Raw genomic sequence first — 21,440 nt, 5'->3', positions numbered from 1 at the left:
TGCCTAAAAGCACCGTTAATGGATCAGGAGGATCCGTAATGACGTGCTTTGGGCGACGTCGACGGTTTACCATTCGGTCTACTGGGTCGGGTATGTAGTTTCCAGCGGCTACGATGAGAGGGTTCTCATGTCGTGCCGCCTTCTCAAAATGGCGCAGGGCAATACCAGGAACTTAACTTTGTTCTTACTAAATTTCGAATTCGAGCTAAAACTAATTTATACTATACATATAAATAAATTTGGAGTGTCTGTTTGTAATATTGAAATAACCGCTTTTTATTACATGCATATGAATATACATACAGTAAATACACCAAAATAACATTTTTTACAATTTTTCTCTGTGTGTTTGTTCCGGCTAATCTCTGGAACGGCTGGACCGATTTTGACGAGACTTTCACTGATAGGTAGCTGATCATATATGGAGTAACTTAGGCTTACTTACTTTTTTAGACTAGCTTCACCCCGCGGCGTCACCCGCGGTACGACAATAACCGCGGGCAACCTCGCGGGTCTCCGCTATCAATACTAAAAGTTTATTGTTTCCGAAGCGAAGCGCGGGCGGGTCGCTAGTTAGTTATAAATTTTGTGTTAAATTGGGTAACTTACACTTCCTATTTCGATTCATAAACTCATGAAAACTATGAGTAATAATGTTTATCATTAAATATAAACTTAATCAACATTACCTTAGGTGCAGAATCCAAAAGCAAGACCGTGGATGTAACAGAAGTAACTTGACTATGGGGTAATGTAATTATTTCGAATCAACAATTTCTTTGAACTAAACATTTGACAAAAGAGACTTGTCCGATTTATTAATAGGCATACGTATGTACCTTATTAAAATAAAAAAGACATTTTAATAAATTGTACGTGTATTTATTTTTATTATTACGATTTAATATTAATACGTAACATGATAAATTACATACGTATTTTTATTTTATCAATATGTATTATATGATATTATTAAAATTTTGCGTAATGACTAGTGGGAAGATACAGAATTTGTGTCTTTGCAATCACGAATCCTATTTCTTTCGCAAAGTACTCATTTGACATGAGTGTTATTGTAGGTATTACAAATGTATCTACTTGTTGACTGCTTTTTTTAATGTTGTGTTTTGCAATAAATTATATTCTCTCTCTCTCTCTTTCTCTCTCTCTCTCTTTTTTTCTCTCACTCTGCCTCTGTTGCTCCTATACTAATAATTCAACCTCTTGATGTCAAGAACATTATCATTGTGCGAAGTCTGGACTTAGACGGTAGGGCATATATTTTGGAGTCGGAGGCGACTCCATCACGTATATCGGCAGCACTATTACATAGAACTACTTAGGAAGCGTGCTAAAAGTAAGCATACATTGATGGTTCCAATACGATATCATAGCGGCAGGAAATTTTCAGATATCTTGTGAGCCCGCACGGGGATACTTATGACCCTGCCGAATTGCGCCACGGACCAGCCAAACGTTACACAGCAGCAGGAGAGCATCAACTAAACGATTGCCGATATTCATTTTGTTCCAAACATTAAAATATGAACTAGATTCTTGAAGGATCCGAAATGCCCGTAATGTGATAAAAAAAAACCTAATCATTTATCGAGATCATCCAACCCGATCAAGAGAATACAGCAACTCGTAATTACAGTTTTTGTATCCGCTCCAAAGCAAACGGAGCGAGATGATAATGAATGGCCACAAAGTACTTTGTGTTATTTTTTATGGTTAATACCACAAAGAAAAGATGGAGCGAATGAATAAATAAGTGAATCAAAGTGCGCCGAGGGCGGCTTCCACTGGGCGAAACGTAAATGTATTATCTGACGTGATTCCGTTGCTGAGTTAGACAGTGACCCTCAAAGTTTAACAGGTTAACTAAAACTTTTATGCAACATTTAATACTGAATGTAAATAATTTAATTCTGAAATAATAAAAAAATATTATGTGTATTTAACACTGCCACGCCTGGGAAGACGGCAGGACACACTCCGGCGAGGTGGGCAACAATCGGCCGGAGCGTTAGGGACTATTGGGAGAGAAACCGGCGAACTATACGGGCATTGTCGAGCAAGACTGCTTTTTGCATTTGGGCCACCACCGACTTTTTGTTGAGACCAAGCCTCTCGAGATGTTTTGAGAGGCTTTTAGGGACCAAACCATTCACCGACACAACTACCGGGATTATTTCTGTAGATACCACCCTCCACATGTCAGTCACCTCGTGCGCCAGGTCCAAATATTTGGTCTTTTTATCTGCCTCGGCCCGCACGAGGTTCTCGTCGTAGGGGATGGTGATATCCACCAGAAATACCCGAGACTCCATCCGGTCCATCAGCACGATATCAGGCTTATTCGCAAGAATAGTCCTGTCCGTAATGATGGGCCGGTCCCAGTAGAGCTTGGCACGGTCGTTTTCGAGTACAGCGTCCGGCTCGTACTTATAATACGGTAGCCTCTGTTCGATGAGGCCATACTTAAGGGCGAGCTCTTGGTGGAGGATTCTGGCTGCTTGGTTATGTCTGTGCAAGTACTCAGTGTTAGCAAGCATAGAACAACCAGAGGTGACATGTCTGAGGGATTCACCCGGTCGGCGGCATAATCGACAGATGTCAGATGTCCCATCCCTCAGAATGTGCTTCCTATAGTTGTTCGTCCTGATAACCTGATCCTGTATTGCACAGACAAAACCCTCGGTTTCCCCAAAGAGGTCACCGAATCGCAGCCAGTGCACGGAGGCTTCTTTGTCCACGTGGGGCGCATGCAGTGCCTGAAAGAAGCGTCCGTGCAGCTCTTTCCCTTTCCATATGGCCTCACGGTCAGAGGTACTGAGTACCGCCGGTGATTGCCACCCGTCTCTGGCCAGGGCTAGCGGGGTCAGTCCTTTGTCGCATTCCATGACCTCTCTGTGCATCACACTGTCAGCCCTCGATAGGAAATATTTCCTGAGACTGCACACCCCACTGTTGTGCATGACCTTGGCGCTAAGTAGGCCCCGGCCACCACACTTTCGCGGAATGTACAATCTCATTACCGAGGACTTCGGGTGGAGCATCCTATGGAGGGTCATAATTGAGCGGACTTTTCTATCCAGGGCATCCAGTTCGGTCTGAGTCCACCTGAGCACGCCGAAGGTATACAACAGGACGGGCATCGCCCAGCCGTTAAACGCCTTTGTCTTATTCACGCCCGACAAAAGGCTCTTACACACTTTTGTCAAACGTTCATAAAACAAGTCGCATGCAGCCTGTTTGACGACCGCCACGTCAATACCTAAATTTTGCGACATGCCCAGGTACCGGTATGTTTCTCCCTCGGAGAGTGCCCGAAGGTTTATCCCATCGGATACAGGTAAACGATCCGATGAGACTATACTTCCTCTCTCTACATGGAGAACCGCACACTTGTCGACTCCCAGCCTCATCCTAATGCGACTACTGAAATCACAAGTAATGTCAAGCAGTCGCCTGAGGCCTGCAGCATGAGGAGCGTACAACTTGAGGTCATCCATGTAGAACAAGTGGGACACCTTCAAGCCCCCCCTTCGAAACTGAAAGCCTGTCCTCGAAGCCTCCAGTAATGAACTGAGAGGATTCAGGGCCAGGCAAAACCACAATGGACTCAGACAATCACCCTGAAATATACCCCGATTCACCTTTATTCGGTCTTCTACAGCCGACAGCCGTACACCGGATAGACTAAGCATTGTGCTCCATTGCCCCATACAGGCACCGAGGAAGTCTTGAACTGTATCGTCTATCTTATACAGCTCGAGGACCCTCTTCAGCCATGTATGGGGGACCGAGTCAAATGCCTTTTTATAATCTATCCAGGCGGCAGAGAAATTTCGTCGGTTGCGTTTGACCTGCTGGCCAGATACCGCGTCGATCAAGAGGAGTTCCTTAGTACCGCGGCTACCACGCCTACACCCGTTCTGGGCACCAGACAGTACTCGACAGCTGTCTATGTGGTGTGAGATCTTAGTTTCCAGAACGGATGTCAGTGTCTTATAGATGGTAGGAAGACACGTTATTGGCCGGTACTGTGCCGGATCCGCGGTACTTTCCGATTTTGGAATGAGGTGAGTGATCCCAGTAGTGAGGAAGTCGGGGAGCACTTTTGTATCTATGGCTTCCTGGAACTGTCTGGCGAGGGTTTCGTGACAAGCCCGGAAACTTTTTAGCCAGTAAAGCTGCAGTCCGTCGCAGCCTGGAGACTTCCAGTGTGAAGAACTACAGACTGCAGCCTTAATATCATCTTTGCTGATAGTTACCGGGCTCATCGGTGGTATGCTCGCACACGAGTCCTCAATGACCTGCATCCAGGAGCCCTCCACATGCTCCACAGGTCTTGACCACAAGTTGCGCCAGAATGTGACCATCTCCTGTCCAGCTGGACGTTCAGTGACGGCGCTAACATTGGCCTGTTCTAGGGACCTGTAGAACTTCCTCTGATCACTCACGAAGAGGCGATTCTGGCGATACCTTTGAACTCGTTCCGAGTACCGCCGGATGCGCTTGCTCCAAGCAGTCACCTTCTGCTTCAGGAGGTCTATGCGATCTGCCAGCTGTTGTGCATTTGGCACTGCAGGGCCTAAGCCACACCCCGCAAATGCAATTCTGACAAACCGCAAGACTCTCGGCCTCGTGTTGCCCGTCCTGAAGCTAATCAGTTTGCCGATAAGGACTCTAGCGTCACTGATACGACGTTCAATTCTGCGCTTCCAAGCAGGCTCGGCATCTCTCACACGCTGAGCGTCGGCAGCTGTCACCTGCCGATTTGGCTGGAGCTTGGCGCCAATACACCGACATACTGCCATTGCAGCGCCAAACAGGATTGAATTCGTATCAGTGAGGCTGCTGCTGTTCTCCAAATATGGAAGCAGCATCTCGTTAACGGCCTCAACGACATTCCGATTATGGTGACTCTGAGCTATTCTGGGGATCCGGGGTCTCGCGTCGAGAGGCATCTCACGCACTTCCAAAATCGCCTCTTCAAGAATCCTCTTGATCTGCTCGTTGTCCTGGGAAGCTATTCCGTCCGCCCCTCCGTCAGCAGCCAATGGTTGATAACCAGTGTCTACCGCACCGCCGACATTTAAGTCCTGCATAGATGCGATAGATACACGTCCTTCAGCTGGTGCAAGAGAGGAGGCCGGAACAGCCTCGAGTCGTAGTTGTTCGAGTTCGTTTGCGCTGAAGATGTTAGAGCGCATTATGAAACGAACTCGGTCGGCTAGGTTCTGGTCTGTAATGTGTGTCAGCGATGGCTCAAGCGCTTGAAAATTACGAAGCAGTCTTGCTCGACGCCCTGTGCCGCCTGTTTCTCCCCCCACAGCCCCAAAATGGGCGCGCATGACATTGGAATTTTGTTCACGAGTCCATCGCATGCGCCGCCCTCCACCGAGTGCGGGTGCCTGTTGCGGAGTCCTTCTGGACTCTGCAGGCACCAAGCCTCCCGGTGGTGATGATGATGGGGGTTCGACCCGCTGAAGTGGTCTTAACGAGTCAGATCTTTTGTTTGTGTGATAGGTTTTACTCATCGTTGGGCTTTTATGTGGGGTCTAACAGTCGCTGCAGACAGAGCCCCATATCTGCAGAAGGCTAGAATACAATGGAGGGTCGCCAGTTACTCCAAGGGGACCGTTCACGACCTAGACTTAGCGCCCTAGGCCATGCAGCCGCTCGGCACGGTGCCTTACACCTTCGGCTAGCGCTGGTTGCTTGCGCGGATGGAACAACCATCTCATATTGATTGTTTCACCCGCGGGCGATGGGGTCACCACTTCCCTACGCCAAAAATATTATTATTATTATTATTATTATTTGGGTTCCACGCAGCATGCCATGAGTTTTACGATCGACCGCATGCCTGACGTCAACCTTTCCAGGGAATAGTATCGTTGGCATAAGATGGTAGCCAGAAGATGAACCGCAGTCGCCTTTTATGCCCATCAGAAGACACAGGTTGGTCCAATACCAAGCCGGGAATCGAATGGCTAGCTAAATTCTTTACCGAAGAAACTAAAAAGCATACCAAGGAACAGCAACCTAGCACAGGAGCGTTTTTATACGGCAATCGATTAACAGTAAATTACTAATTGTAAATTAGAAATAATATATTAACGTGAATTGATTACTCTGCGCTGTTGAATGCCATCACCGGGGCCCATTTACGCCGTTTTGAATTAGAGAAAGTCTCAACAGTAGTTAACCCTAATATTTCTCTTTCTCTCTCTCATTCTCTAAACAATACAGATCATTATTACGGCAAAAACAGGAAGGGCAATTAGCCTATCAGCGTGGCCAAGCAACTGCCTATCGTTGACTACTAATTTGAACCAACTTTGATGCTGAAATGGATTTTGGGACGGATGAAAGTTAAATAGTAAAGTTGCGCGGGATCCCGGATTACCTTTATTTAAAATTCACAGTATCTTAAATTAGTTATAATAGTCGGGCATTATATATAGACAACAGATCTTTGCACAGTGCTAATAAACGCAGAGATTTTCCACTCGAAAGGCGTTTTTTTCTAAAATAACGTAATAAAAAAGGAAAACATGATACAAACTCTCCTTGTTAAATATACGCCGTAGTGTACTGTCCTGTTTTCAGTTATTTTATTTTGACATTGGTGCTCAAAATTTAAAGGCCCTAAAAATATGTTTCAAAGACCCCACCCTAATATGGAACTTCAGACACCTTGGCTGTTACTAGCGACCATACAATAGGCCTACAGTAAATTAATATGTATATAGTACCATTTATTCATCAGTTTAATTAATCAGACAGAAGTGACGTCACTTTAGTTTGGACTCAAAAATATTTTACGTCACTTAAAAGTATATTGTTACGCCGGTAAGAGTAACGCCATCTATCGCCGAATAGTCGAACGAATATTGAAGGATCTAGTAGCATCTAGAACGCTCGAGAAGTACAACGCCATCTATTGTCAGATAACGGAAACCCACAATACTAGACTTTTGTGGAATATTCTCGAGGGTTCTAGGGATTTTGTGTCGATTATAAAAGCGTTGCAGAGATGGCACACAGTTAGTAATCGAAACTATTCGAAGCGAAACAGCGAACGGATCACCTGAAGCGAAGCGGAATAAGCGAATTGAGAATTTTAAAGTGTTTGTGAAGTGTTCTAAGTGCTAATACAGTGTTAACTTGTAATTCGGTATGATTTTTATTATTTATCCGGAACCCCAGTGCGTAACAACGTTAAAAAAAACTATATCAACGCACTGCTATTTCGATTTAAATATTCAACATTTTAACTGCATAACATATAATAAAAAAAACTCCATTTGCTGTCGGCGATATTCAAAGCGATAATGGAGTATTTGTCTATTTCAAGTACGTACTCAGGCTTGACCATACAAACTAAAGCTCCTTATCATAAATGTGTTTTTAAAGAATTTAACAGCTGCATCTTATTTATTAGAAAATAAAAGCTTTTTGTTATAATCAAATTATTAACACTAAATAGGTAAGTTAAGTAAATAAACTTCGTAATCCTAGTTTATGTCCCCTATTGATTTTTATAGGATAAATTTTCTATGTTAAAAATTTGAGCACCGCTGCCGGCTAGCTTTCCCGCCCTATATAAACTGGGGTTACAGATCACGACACCGCATTCCCGGTGTTCAACAGGTGCTGGACGCAGACGTAAGTTTGGACATCGCTTTTCTCGAATTCACTTAATACATTTATGTGTACAATATTGAGCTTCTAGCTAATATATTTGTCAATAATTTTTCTCTTGGAATATTCGTCGCATAGAATTAAAATATTAATAATTGGGGTGCTTTTCAGGATATTATCAAACTTCATAAAATATTTATAACAATTGATACCATGCACCCCACGCTTTACAATAAAATCAATTTTTCTTACACTATTTTTAATTCAAATTTATTAAAATTTATCTTCTATTTTTTAGTTGGATTTTCTATAAAAGCGTATTTTTTTAGTTTTTTTAAATAATTATTTATTTTTCATTTTTTAATTGAATTTCAATTTTTTAATACTTTTTTTTAATATTGATTTGTCATCGGTCCTTAATAAGTATATCAAATTTCAAGTTTATCCGACGTTTTGAAGGGGGTCAAAATCATGTTCAAAGATTCCGTTACATACTAACATACATACGTCTGAAGCTAATAAAAGCGTATTAACAACACAAAACTCTCGTATTTGATTAAGAGAAGTGCGTAAATGACTGTTTTGACGTTAGACGGCTTTAAAATTATAACAAATAAAAAAGACAAATCAATTTAAATTAGTTCGATAAAAATCCATTACTGTTGTTGTTTTTCAAAAAGGCTTTAAACTGAGACAAAATGACAACAAAAAAAAACTAATATTTAATTTTGCGAACACTACGCAAACGGAACTAACATTTAATTCCATCCAGTTTTGATACTACTGAAACTGGTCAGGATATTAGAGATAATCTATAAATTATTATATTATCTTCAGTCCTTGACCCGTGTGAAAATTTTCAAGTTAATTATAAAATTACTTATAGTTATTTCGTTTTATACAAACTAGTGGTCCCCCAGTAGTCGAAATTCGACTATAATTAATTGAAATTATAACTCTACTACTAGGTTCTACTGTCAAAGACTATCTATTATACTTTTATAATCACAGATTCCACCAAGAGTACACTATAGATAAATAATCTTAAAGACAAACAATCTGTTCTCAATTTGATCACATATGTACATTAAACAATAACAAAAGCTTGACAATAAACAAAGGGTTTATATATGTGTTGTGTCATATACATGGCAGGTGTGTAATGTTTTTTTATTATTAATTTATTGTATTTTTTATGCACAATGAAAAAAAAAAACATTCCGCACTCCATCTCTATATTCTCTATAAGTGTGGGAAATTTCATACTCCTCCGTTAGCGCATTTTTCGAAAAAGGGGTACAAACTTTTTGCTTCGCGTATTAATATATAAATAAACATACCATACACGTTGTAAGAAAACCGTAGAGAGTAATGTGTAATAATGTAAAGTGGTAATGTACGTCAATAAAGTGGTAATTAATGCATGGAAATGCAAAAAGTCGTAATGTTCACAGTTTTATCACAACAATTATTTCTAGAAACAAACAATTATATTAATTATTAAACAATTATTTCTAGAAATGGAAATTTACATTCGCTTTTATATTTAATTCCAGTGGTTACATACCTTATAAAAAAAAAAACGTTTGCAATCTCATTATATTAACTTCAAAACAATTGAAGTCTCAGAAAATTACGAGTGTTTTAAATTAAAAAATTAATATACACAAAATATGAGTATACGAAAAAAAAAAAAAATTTGTTTGTTCTCGTATAATTAATGTCATTTTTAATAGACCGTCTTAAGGACATTACTGCCCGTAATTACTGCCAGTAATCGTATTAATTTTTCATTCATTATTAAAAAAAATAACGAATCAAAACGTAAAAGTAATTTTAATATAAGTACGTAACTAGAAAAACAAAGTTAATAAAGGTTAAAAGCTAAGTAGTATAAACAGCTCAGTGAACATGAAGATGAAAAAGGTTAAAAGATAAACAAATTAGAACACATTTTACGTAGATAATTTTTTCCTTCCTATTCGTACACTCTCGACAGCGACAGAATGGTCGTGGTCATGCATCAGTCGGATCCTGCGATACCGATGCTCTCGCGATGCGACGCCATGTGGCACGATGTTTCGCAGAGTGAGAGCAAACATTTATGTTGGAGTGAGTCACAGATTTTATGAGGTCGGTCCATCGTGTTAGAGATCGTCCGCGAGATCTTTTGCCCTCGACTTTCCCTTGCACCACCAACCGCTCAATGGAATCCTCATTACGAGTGATGTGCCCGAAGAACTTGAGGATTCGTAATTGGACTGGACGTAGATAATATAATAACAAAAATATTTTTAAAATTACAAAACACAATTTACAAATCCAGTTTCTATCCAGTACGACACTGACCCGGTATTGAACGTGCAAACAAATATAATTGCATATTTGTTTTGTAATTTAACACCATTGGACAATTAAGTATAATTATACGAAATTCTAAATGAATACCGCGTTCAATAAATAAAATAATAATATCATCAATATAGTCCAAGTCACTTACGCATTACTAAGAATAACATAATAAACTATTGATGAAATTCTGTTACTTTAATTGACACTAGAAGCACCCGTTGTCAAATAAAATATCGGGTCCCTTAGAAAAATTTCAGAAGTAAAAAACACTTAATCAAAAAAAATCGAATTGAGAAATTTCTTCCATTTTTTGTAAAATTTAGTTAAAAATGAAAATTACCACTAGCGAATCGTCAATAGCTCATCGGAACAAAAGTTTTTTTTATTGCTTAGATAGGTGGACGAGCTTACAGCCCACCTGTTATTAAGTGATCACTGGAGCCCATGGACATCAACAACCCAAATGCCGCCACCCATTGGGACATGAGTTCTAAGTCCCAGTTTTACAGCAAAACGACTGCCCGAAACTTGAAACCGAAGCACAAGAAATAGAGATGGTGACATTACCTACCCGTAGTCACAATACGCCTTGCCACCAGTGCTTAATTGATTTGCCATTTCAGATACAATGCAGTCAACAATGAAGCTGTTAACCATCATTACGTTGATTTCCATCACCTTCAACAGTTCACATCGTGAGTATTATTGACGAAAACTCATTTATAACAATATGAAGACGGCTCATAATAAATACATTTCTGAGAATCGTTTTCAATACAACAAATGTGCAATCAATTTTTATGCTTGGAGCAAGCCGATTGAAATAAATAAAAGTTTGATAATTTATTTAGCAGATGATATTATTTCTCTCATATAGAATCGCGTATGTTATCATTAGTCCTGGGGCCTCTATGTTTATACTTAACAAGCCCGTTAGACATTTTTAATGAGATTTGAATTATTCCTACCAATTTTACCTTTAAATAAATTTTCGTATAGTATAAATCGGCAGTTGTTTTACTTTTGGGGTATGCTTTGTCCTTTTTAATTTTAATAAGGATTTTTTTTAAAATACACAACTATCATAAGCATAAATCTAGAATAGAAACATGAAATAATGTAATAGAACTTATTAGTTATATTTTTTCGTATTATGAACTAAAGGGATTTAAATATAGAGTACCGGATGAAATGTTTAAGGTTAAGATTTAAGGATTTTGCTCGCGGAATGTTAGTGTGCGTTAAGGATTATTTAAATATAACACAAACGTGGGATAGGCGAGAGCGGTTCCCAGAGATTACGGTACTCGATTATGAATACGGTAGTCAAATAGATTTAATCTGTGTTCAATCTCGATAATTCATAAAGTAAACACCGGAAATTTCTGATTGAAAACTTAGCGACTTGCACTTTAGACGTAGAACTAATTTTTTATGGTCGACGCTGGCAGATTAGGCAGATACGATCATTGGCAGAGGTGATTGGTCACTTTCGGTCACGGACGTCAGAAATAGCGGAGCCAAGCCGCTAGCTTTATATTGTTTGTTTTTCTACCTATTCGCTGGTAACTTAAGGGGCTATTTCATCTACGCTCTGACTGATGCTGTGGACTGATGAGTGAGCTCACATGGCTCAACCTGAGAGAGTTTGCTAAAACTTGCCCTAGCAAAAGTTAGCCTAGCTAGAGCCTAAAAGTGTAATAAAAAAAAGTATAAAAATACATCACTAAATTTGCAAAAAAGTTTTACTCTCATAGGCAAATCAAATGAAAAAGTTCCGCTGACATCTATAGTTTGCTACACAGTTTACAATAAATATCTAGTCCATAGACACAACCCATTAATCTACTCGCTGGATCTCCTCAGTAGATCGCGATTCCGATCCGTTGAAAGATTCTGCGAAGCACTACTCTTTCTAGGTCCAGTGTTAGCAAAGTCTTTCAGAACTACGCCCCGCGAAGTCTCCTACATCGCTGTGAATAGTTAAAATAACCGCTTGAGCCTACTGGCAGTAGGTAGGCAAAAACAGTCATTCCTTCAGATTTATTTTATAAAACAGAGCCTTAATAATTAAATAAATCTAAATCACATTTAGTTTCAAGAAAAGGGGATCGCATTGAAAATTCAAACAATAGGCTTATAGAGCACTCATAAACGACATCTTTGATGTCGATTCCTTCCGATTTTATTGCCAACAACTACTATTCTAGGGATTTAGTGAAAACAAAACAAAGCGAAATATGAACAATGAACAGGATCCATCGTTCGTATTTTGGCTGATAAACATAAAATTATTTGTTTTCAGGCTAATATTTGGATTGTTTATGTTTAGAAAGAATAAATTATCCCTATAATTTTTACAGACTTCTACTACTATACGTATGTATGTACAGCTTGTCCTGATTGACTAACTCATTCATAAAGCCAGTGCTAAACCACTCGAGTTAAAAACTGGAAATTTGGCATGTGATGCCTTTTAGATTGTAAGAAACTACGGACAGACATTTGGAAATCTCTTACATAAAGACATAAAGTAAGAGATGAGAGGTTTTGTGGAAGTCCGTCAATTTCCCATGATATTTGAACCACACGTGCTCTTCCGCGTGAGTAAAAAATGCACACAATATTTAAATAGGCTTTTTTTAATTTCACCCTTATAAGAATGAAATTAGTGATTTATAGAGTAGTTTATAGAAGAAATTCGACACATTCGATGGGAGAAATTTGAAATTGAATATTCAAGGTATATAATATGTAAAGTTTAGAAAAACGTATTATGCATAATACATATACCTAGTCAGGTCATAAATTCTGTCACATGTTTAATGTAAAATAATTGAAACAAGTTTATTCATTATGTAACCATTCATATACCAAAATGAACTTAACAACACATAGATTCTTATGACATTAAAGTTTATTCAAAATGACCTCCGTGATTTTGAATACAGGCCTTCAATCTGCGCGGCCAGTCGTCTATCGCAGCACGAACGAGGTCCATGTCAATATCGGCGGCTGCCTTAATCAAGGATGTCTTGAGTGACTCCAAATTGGGATGAGGCTTTGAGCACGCCTTTTCCTCCAAGTGTTGCCATATCTTGTAATCTAACGGATTCAAATCTGGACTGGAGGAGGGCCAGTCTTCGTGCCGGATGAAGTCGATTTCACGCGCCGCCAGCCAGTCTTGTGTGCTCTTCGCTCTATGAGCTGGCGCCGAATCTTGTTGGAATACCCAGTGCCTGTTATTGAACATGGTATGAGAAACAGGTTCCACAAGGTTCGTCAGGACTGTATTTTGATACACAACTGCATTCGTTTTTACACCTTTCTCACAAAAATGTACGTTGGACACGCGGAATACGGTTGCTCGCTTCTTCACTACTGTGTGCGTACACCCTATCATTTTGTTTGTTGTAGCTCTCTTCTACGGTAAAAATTTTTTCATCCGAAAAAAGAATTTCCCGATATTTTTTTCCCGCGTACCGCTTCAACAAAGCGCGGTATCTCTTCAGTCTCAGGTCCATTAGACGAGCATTCAAACGATGTCCTGTTTTTCTTCGATATGCCCGAAGCCCTAAGTCTTCATTTAACACCCTTTTCACCGTGGTTCTGCTTAACCCCATCTGAAGGGCCAACAGTTTCTGCTTACGTTTGGGATTTCTTTGAATTCACGCCTTCACAGCTTTTATCACTGCTGGAGTCCTAACAGACCGAGGGCGACCACTTCTTGACCTGTCATCTACACTAGAGTCTTCATTGTATCGTTTGATGGTACGATAAACGAATCTTTTGGTTATATTAAAAATTTTCAGTATGTTAAAAATTTGAATTGGCGCGTAACCGCAACGATGCAACGCAATGACTGCAACACGGTCTTCTTTAAGCGTCCACTCCATATTTAAAAATGAGTAAAATTGTAAAAGTATACATTTTTATTTTCAGGAACAATTCGAAATTCGAATTCAATAAACTTTTTTGTGGCCAGCATTCTAAAAGAAAAGTTTTTACTGTGTGACAATACTTATGACCTGACTAGTTATAATTACCGTAATCATTTTTCTAATTTATGAATGATACATTTAAAATACGTTACATTGAAATTTAGATCATATTATTATCATATTAATGTTAAAATAAATTTAGAATCAAACCTATTGGTTACCAGATACCAGATCTAATTTTTTTGAACTTTCGCGGTTATCTACGTTATGAACACTATTATTAAATCAATCCACATTCTATGATCATCGATAAACCGAGTCTACTTGTGATCAGTACTGCTTGCAAAATCACCGAAATCTCAGATACTTATTAAAACTAATACTAGTAAATACTATTAAAAATCCATTAAGTAGCAGTGTACATTCGTACAATGCCAAATATGTTAGAGGAAGTCTGAAAGTGGCACCTGTGACAGAGAAGCTGAGAACTGCGCGTTTGAGATGGTATGGACATGTGATGAGACGAAATGAAAATGAGGTTGGTAAGAGAGTGTTAACTATGAATATGGAAGGATATAGAGGAAAGGGTAGACCTAATAAGAAATGGATGTATTGCGTGAAATACAATATGTGTAAGAGGGGAGTGAGCCAATGCCAAAGCCAAAGAAATGGTATATGATCGAGGAGTATGGAAGGAGAAAACATGTTGCGCCGACCCCAAGTGGCTGGGAGAAGGGCAGGAGAATGATGATGACTCGTATAATGCCAAATCTGTTTAGTTTTGATATCAGGAGGCGTTTTTAAAAATAGCACACGAAAAATAGACGGGTTATTTTGCTGATAGATAATTAGATTAATGATCGTTTGGATTGGAAGATAACTAAAATATTCGAAAAATTTTCGAAAAAAAAATTAGTTTACTTTCTTCAAATACTCAGTCAATAAATTTATATATATTGCGGGTCGTATCTGATCGCCCTCAAGGAACATGTCAAAGGTAATTTTGCTTATCACATCATAATCATCTCATACCGATGACTTCTTTGCAATAATGCGGAAGAGAAGTGCATCGTTATTGCGTCGAGTTCGTGACAGTGGCAACAGTCTTTTGAGAATAATATCGAGCAAGATCGAGGGACTGCTGATCAATAGCCTTTGCAGTAGGCACTTGGAAGGAGAAATTTTTTTTTATATATAATGGTATAAAATGTATATAATGATAGGTGTTAGATTTTTTAAGTTACTAACATAGATTATAAGTAATTATTACTAACAAAATGTTACGGTTTTAAAAAAAAAAAACTGAAATAAAGCATTAATAATAATAATAATAAATAATTAATGCCATCAACCATCTTGAAGCAAGAGAATCTTTTTTTTTTATAATGGCTATCCTATTCCATAAGCCGAATCGCGCGTTTGCTTCGCGATACAAACAAGCTGAAAGATGGTGTCGATCCAAACGAACTCCCAATGCCACCCGTAATTGTACATATTAATCAACTATTCCTCAATAAATTTAATATAATACAAACTAAGTTTCTCGTACACCTTAATTAATTATATCGAACTTTCTGCGGTCAATTATAACGAAAGTTTCTACTTTATGTTGTTTCACTGATTTAATTAACTGTATTATATGTCTTTTGATTAATTGATTGCTTTAGATCAGGGGTTCCCAAACTCATTTTGTCTACTGCCCACTTTGAGGATAAATTATTTTTTAGCGCCCCCCCTTTTCAACCTCCTTAAAAACCACTATAGCGAGAACTCATACGGTGTCTAGGAGTGCTCATAGATTAAATCACATATCGCCTCCCAAGCCTCTACACAGTGCCCCCATTTTTTTTTCTGGGTGTCTTACCGCCCACAAGGGGGCGTTATCGCCCACTTTGGGAAAGGCTGCTTTAGATTGATTAATTTCTTTTTTTCAATTGTATAGATAGAATCGATTATAAGTAAGAGACGCGTTTCGGACATCAATTTCTTTATCAGTTATTTGTTTTCAAAATTTCAGTGTATTCAATTTGTAATCGAATACAATTAAGTTGCAAATATTTTTTTTGTTTTTAATAGTTTGTGTAAACTTCTTTCCTTATTCAATGGTACCCCGATAGACTTTGCAACCAGAACAGTATTGTAGCCAATAGCAATAATTTTAAAAGTCCTACATACGTCCCTAATTAATTATTCGAAAATAAGAACTAGTTTGATTCGTTGGGTCCAGCGAATAGTCTTCAGAATACACTTGCGTTTACTAAAAGATATAGACTAATGAGTTCATATTATGTACATCTCTAATTAATTTTTTGAATAAAATAAGAACTAGTTTGATTCGTTGGGTGCAGCGAATAGTCTTCAGAATACACTTGCGTTTACTAAAAGATATAGACTAATGAGTTCGTATGTACATCTCTAATTAATTATTTCAATAAAATAAGAATTAGTTAAAATCGTTGGGTGCAGCGATTAGTTTTCATAATACACTTGTGTTTGCTAAAAGATATAGACTAATGAGTTCGTATGTGCTTCATCTCTAATTAATTGTTTGAATAAAATAAGAATTAGTTTAAATCGTTGGGTGCAGTGATTAGTTTTAAGAATACACTTGCGTTTACTAAAAGATATAGACTAATGGTTTCGAATGAGACCTTCAGTAGCCAGTACAACGTCTTGCTTTAAGTGACAAAACACTTTTCCTAATCTTGCATCACGCCGCCCGAGTTAAGTAAGCTTTTTTTTTATTTGTTTTTTTATTGCTTAGATGGGTGGACGAGCTCACAGCCCACCTGGTGTTAAATGGTTATTGGAACCCATAGACATCTACAACGTAAATGCGCCACCCACCTTGAGATATAAGTTCTAAAGTCTCAGTATAGTTACAACGGCTGCCCCACCCTTCAGACCGAAACGCATTACTACTTCACGGCAGAAAATAAGCAGGGTGGTGGTGGTACCTACCCGTGCGGACACACAAGAGGTCCTACCACCAAAGCTCTTTCACTGTGGAAAAAGCATCGGCCAAATACTGTAGTACTTTATTCAAATAAAAAAGCCAATACATATCATTCATATTGGAGTTTGTTAGATACGTTTCTCGAGGCATCAACTATTCAGAGATGTTCTTAAGACTACGTACGCTCACTGCAGAATCTGGAGCGAAGCTGCGTCCTGATGGAGTACTCAATTTATACCCGTTCCCAAGAGTCGGCAGAGCCTCGTATCGTACCTGGCAGATTCCTATCAACGACGTGTACTTGGGTAAAGTATTACATTATCTTGATTGCTCATCTATACTAATATATAAATCTACAGTGGTTTTTACGGATGTTCCGTTATAACCATTGAACCGTGCATCCGATTGACTCAAAATTTGGTATCCATGTCAAAAATACATGTACTTCATGGATAGGCTAATATTTAAATGAGTGTTGGACTCCCTACACCAGTTGCGGGGGCGTTAATGATGAGAATCTTTGTGGGGCTGAGAATTAATAATGTTAATTTTAAATGCTCAGCGAAACAGGCGAGTATGGCTAGTAAACTATAAAAACACCCCTTAAATGAGCCGAATATAAAAAAAATATGTTTTATAATCTGGATCACCCTGGATCCTATATGAAGATATAGACATAAAAATATTGTAACATGATCGATTTTCGTCACGGTGCAAATTATTAGGTTAGGTAATTGGATTGTTTTGAAGTTGATAATAATTACATTGAAATATTCCGTTTGAACGGATAGATAAAGCGTGTTTCAAAATCTACTTTATTTTTTTAATATGTACTTTAAAATGATTACTATATAATAATAATAATAATAAGCCCATTTTATTTCCAAAAATATGGAGAAACAACGCCAAGAATAGGGAACAGTGGAGTCAGCTGGAGGAGACCTATACCCGAAGTGGGGTTCCAATAACATAAGTTATTATGCTAAGAAGCTTTCCCTTAAACTACATCATTTTATTTTTATATATTACCGCTCCGGCTCCGCTCGGGTCTTTAACAAAAATTTCAACGATATTTGACGTTGTTTTATTTTTTTAAATAAAAGAACACTTACTGCGGCATAACTATAATAGTTAGGCATGTGCTGTTGTGGCACTTTTTGTAAATAATAATGTGTTCTACAAAGTCGTAGTACATTATTTTATTCTATCATCAATAGTTTTTGCAGGACACGCGATGTAAAGAATATTTTAGGTAATTTTTTTACACCTTGGGTTGCATTATTGGAGTTTTAGTAAGGATCCCTATTTTTTTTTCAAATAAGCCTATGTCACTGGGTAATAAATAGTGTAGCTTCCAAACAGTGAAAGAATTTTTCAAATCGGTTAAGCAGTTTCGAAGCCTATTCAATACAAACAAACAAACAAATCTTTCCTCTTTATAATATTAGTATAGATATTATGTTTTCTTTAGATTACGAGCCAGTCGAAAAACGTCAGCTATACGCGTTCCCCAGGGTGGGCCGTGGTGGTCCCCCATCGGACCGCAACGAGCCCCACGACGACTTGCTAGGACTTCACTTAGACGACCCCGGAATGTGGTTCGGACCTCGACTCGGTAGGTCATTGAAGAATGGTGACGATGGTAAGAATAATAAGAAGGTAATTCAAAAATCTATCGTTTCTCAGCGCTTTTACGTAACGTAGCCATATACCTTTCTGGTCGTTCCCTCAATGCTGAGGATCATGACTGTATGTCAATCTTCTCCACTCGGTCTGGTTCTGCGCCATCTGTACCACTCCCTGTATCTGGACTCCAGTCACCTCCTTGAGTTGGTCCACCCATCTAGCTGGCGCTCTATATTTAAATGTATATCTATATTAATATAATATTATATTCTTTATATTTATATCTAGCCATAGATACGAATCTGAATATATTTAAAGGGTTTCCGATTAAAAATCTAAAGATCCTGTTCTCTTAGAACTTCTCCTTTACTTTACTCCTTTTAGTAGTAGCGTTCATACCTAGCTAACTCCCTAATTATTTTTTATTATTATCTTTTTCCTACCTAAGCCTTGAGAGACTATGTCAGCGTAGCCCTAACGTGTAGGTGAACTCTCGGGACTCAAACCTGGAGGCGTTGCTAACACTAGCCCTAGCAAGAACCGAGAGGGCTGCAGGTCGTGGCGCCGACGACCGCCGGTCTGGCGACCTGAGGGGGAGGGTCATGGGGGAGATGTGCTCCGCACTAAACGCTTCACTTTCCCCCCTTTGCCTTTTCATGAGTTCTGTCTCATGCGAATTTCGGACGTGAGTTGTTGCCATCCCAGTGGAGGGTAGAATTCCTCAAAGCCCTGGCAAGAGCAGTGCTTCGAAGAATCTACTACCGGATCGGAAACGCGACCCACTGAGAAGATCCGGCGAGAAACTCAGTGGGCTGTATCTGTGGGTTAATTTGCTCGCCGGGCTCTTCGTCGGTTCGACGAGAACGATGACCGGTGCTTGAGGTACCTATTAGCTCCTTTAGTGGATCGGGTGATCCGAAATAATGTGCCTCTTAAAATAGTGCCTCCCTAACTCTTAATCCCCTTTTTGACAGCTTAAGTACTAGTCGTAAAAAATTTTATTGTTTAATATAGTGAATGAATTCATTATCTACTTCGTGGTCAGCAGAAACCATAGACATCGCTGCATAAATGCCGCTAGCCAACTCGAGTCTAAGTCTACGCTACACGTACGTCTAGACTACACTACCTATGATAGGAACGTAGTAGTGAATTGCTCAGAACAACACATAACATCGCATTCTCGAAATACGATCCTTTTAGAGATACACAGATTTCTTAACAGCATCAGACATTAGTTACCCAACATATAAACGTTATTCATAATTTAACATAGCGAGTATTTCGATCTCTGGGCTAGATTACATAGACGCATCTACAAAATCAGACTTTGCAAACTTTTTATAATATTATAATTAAATTATGAATTCTTTTTACAATTAGGAAGGTTAAATGTAAATTCTTGAACTTCACATCTAAGTTTCTGCCTGCCTATTTCTGCCGTGAAGCAGTAATGCGTTTCGGTTTGGAGGGTGGGGCAGCTCTATACTTGAGACCTTAGAACTTATATCTCAAGGTGGGTGGCGCATTTACGTCATAGATGTCTATGGGCTCCAGGAACCGCTTAACACCAGGCGGGCTGTGAGCTCGTACACCCATCTAAGCAATAAAAAATAAAAAAAGATTTCGTTAAAATGTTGATGATGATGATGATCAAACGTTGAGCTCACCGTGGATTCTTATGCCCAACTTCACTTCAAGCGAGCACGGCCAGGGTTAGAAACTAATTTTAAATCCTCTATTCCTATAGATGTTGTCAACCAGAATGAAGACGGTCGCAGTGAGCGGGAACAAATTGATCAAATTGCGCACGAAGAGAGAATGAAACGGCGCAGTAAATTACTCTAATTCAGTACCATTAAAGATTACAGCTGCAATACTTACCCGAGAGATCTTAACGCTACGTTGAATTTATTCTAAACTTATCTCTGTTCTAATCCTGTTGGATTGGTTTCAGAACTGCAAGCATATATCTATAAGTAAATAACATATTTATATACGTCGCGAGTTTTCTATTTCCTTTAAGAAGACTTGAATTTTCATATATTCAATAATTGTAATTTAATAGTTGATACACAATACAGGTATTATATTCAGACGAAGATCTTCCATCATAATTTTTAAACTCAACGTTTAACTTATTGGTTTCTCTTTTACTATCGATTTCTGGATATAAAACCAGTAGCTGATTATAAAATATCCTATCAAGTATTTTTTTGTAATTGAATAAAGATACAGATTACCATTAGATATATAGTTACATCTCATTGACAGCGAATTTGTTATTTGAGTCGTCTATTATCAAAGGTGGCAATCTGACTTTTGGACAATGATTGGTAAATCAGAAAAACGAATTATTGACTTTGTATTCCATTGGCAGTCACAAAACTCTTCTGAACGACATCTTAGATAAATAACAGGTTAACTATTAACCTTTATTTAATGCAGATTTTGAATCGTATTCTTTGATGGAGACGATTATATTTAAATCAATCTGTATTGACATATCAATAAAAATTTTTTGTCCAAATGCACAGATTGCCACCTTTGATAATAGACGACTCATTTATAAGATTTATGACTTCAGTAGATTAATGTTTGAATGGCATTTCTAATTATCAGCCACGACTTAACATTTTATTGGGAATTGTCGATTCGATTCTTCTTCGTGTTGTAAGAAGTCTTGTGCCATCGTTAAAATGAGTAGTCGTGTATGGAAATCGACATGCAACCATCTTGTTGCGAACGAAAACTTGCTGAATTTATTTCAATGGCTGGGTGGATCCTATAGTATCCATGAAATAATTTTGGCAACGAACATAATTAGTATTAAGCTATATCTATAATTATTTGTATTCGTATGAATTTAATTAATTATTGAAAATTAAAGTGAAATTCGTCTGGTA

General features: G+C 38.5%; 1 protein-coding gene across 2 annotated transcripts; it reads left to right on the top strand.

Annotated features, from left to right (window-relative positions):
* Positions 1 to 7,648: 7,648 nt before the first annotated feature.
* Positions 7,649 to 21,440, top strand: CAPA (CAPA/CAP2b protein). Of its 2 annotated transcripts, none has more exon segments than NM_001173410.2 (5): positions 7,649 to 7,683; positions 10,635 to 10,706; positions 17,103 to 17,213; positions 18,380 to 18,523; positions 20,285 to 21,440. In NM_001173410.2, coding segments are annotated over 4 exon segments (420 nt in total). In that variant the 5' UTR covers positions 7,649 to 7,683; positions 10,635 to 10,639; the 3' UTR covers positions 20,383 to 21,440.

This window comes from Bombyx mori, chromosome 14 (assembly GCF_030269925.1).
Source record: "Bombyx mori chromosome 14, ASM3026992v2".
Taxonomy (NCBI): Eukaryota; Metazoa; Arthropoda; class Insecta; order Lepidoptera; family Bombycidae; genus Bombyx; species Bombyx mori.
The sequence above is the reverse complement of the archived record's forward strand: the minus strand, read 5'-3'. Positions and strand labels throughout refer to the sequence as shown.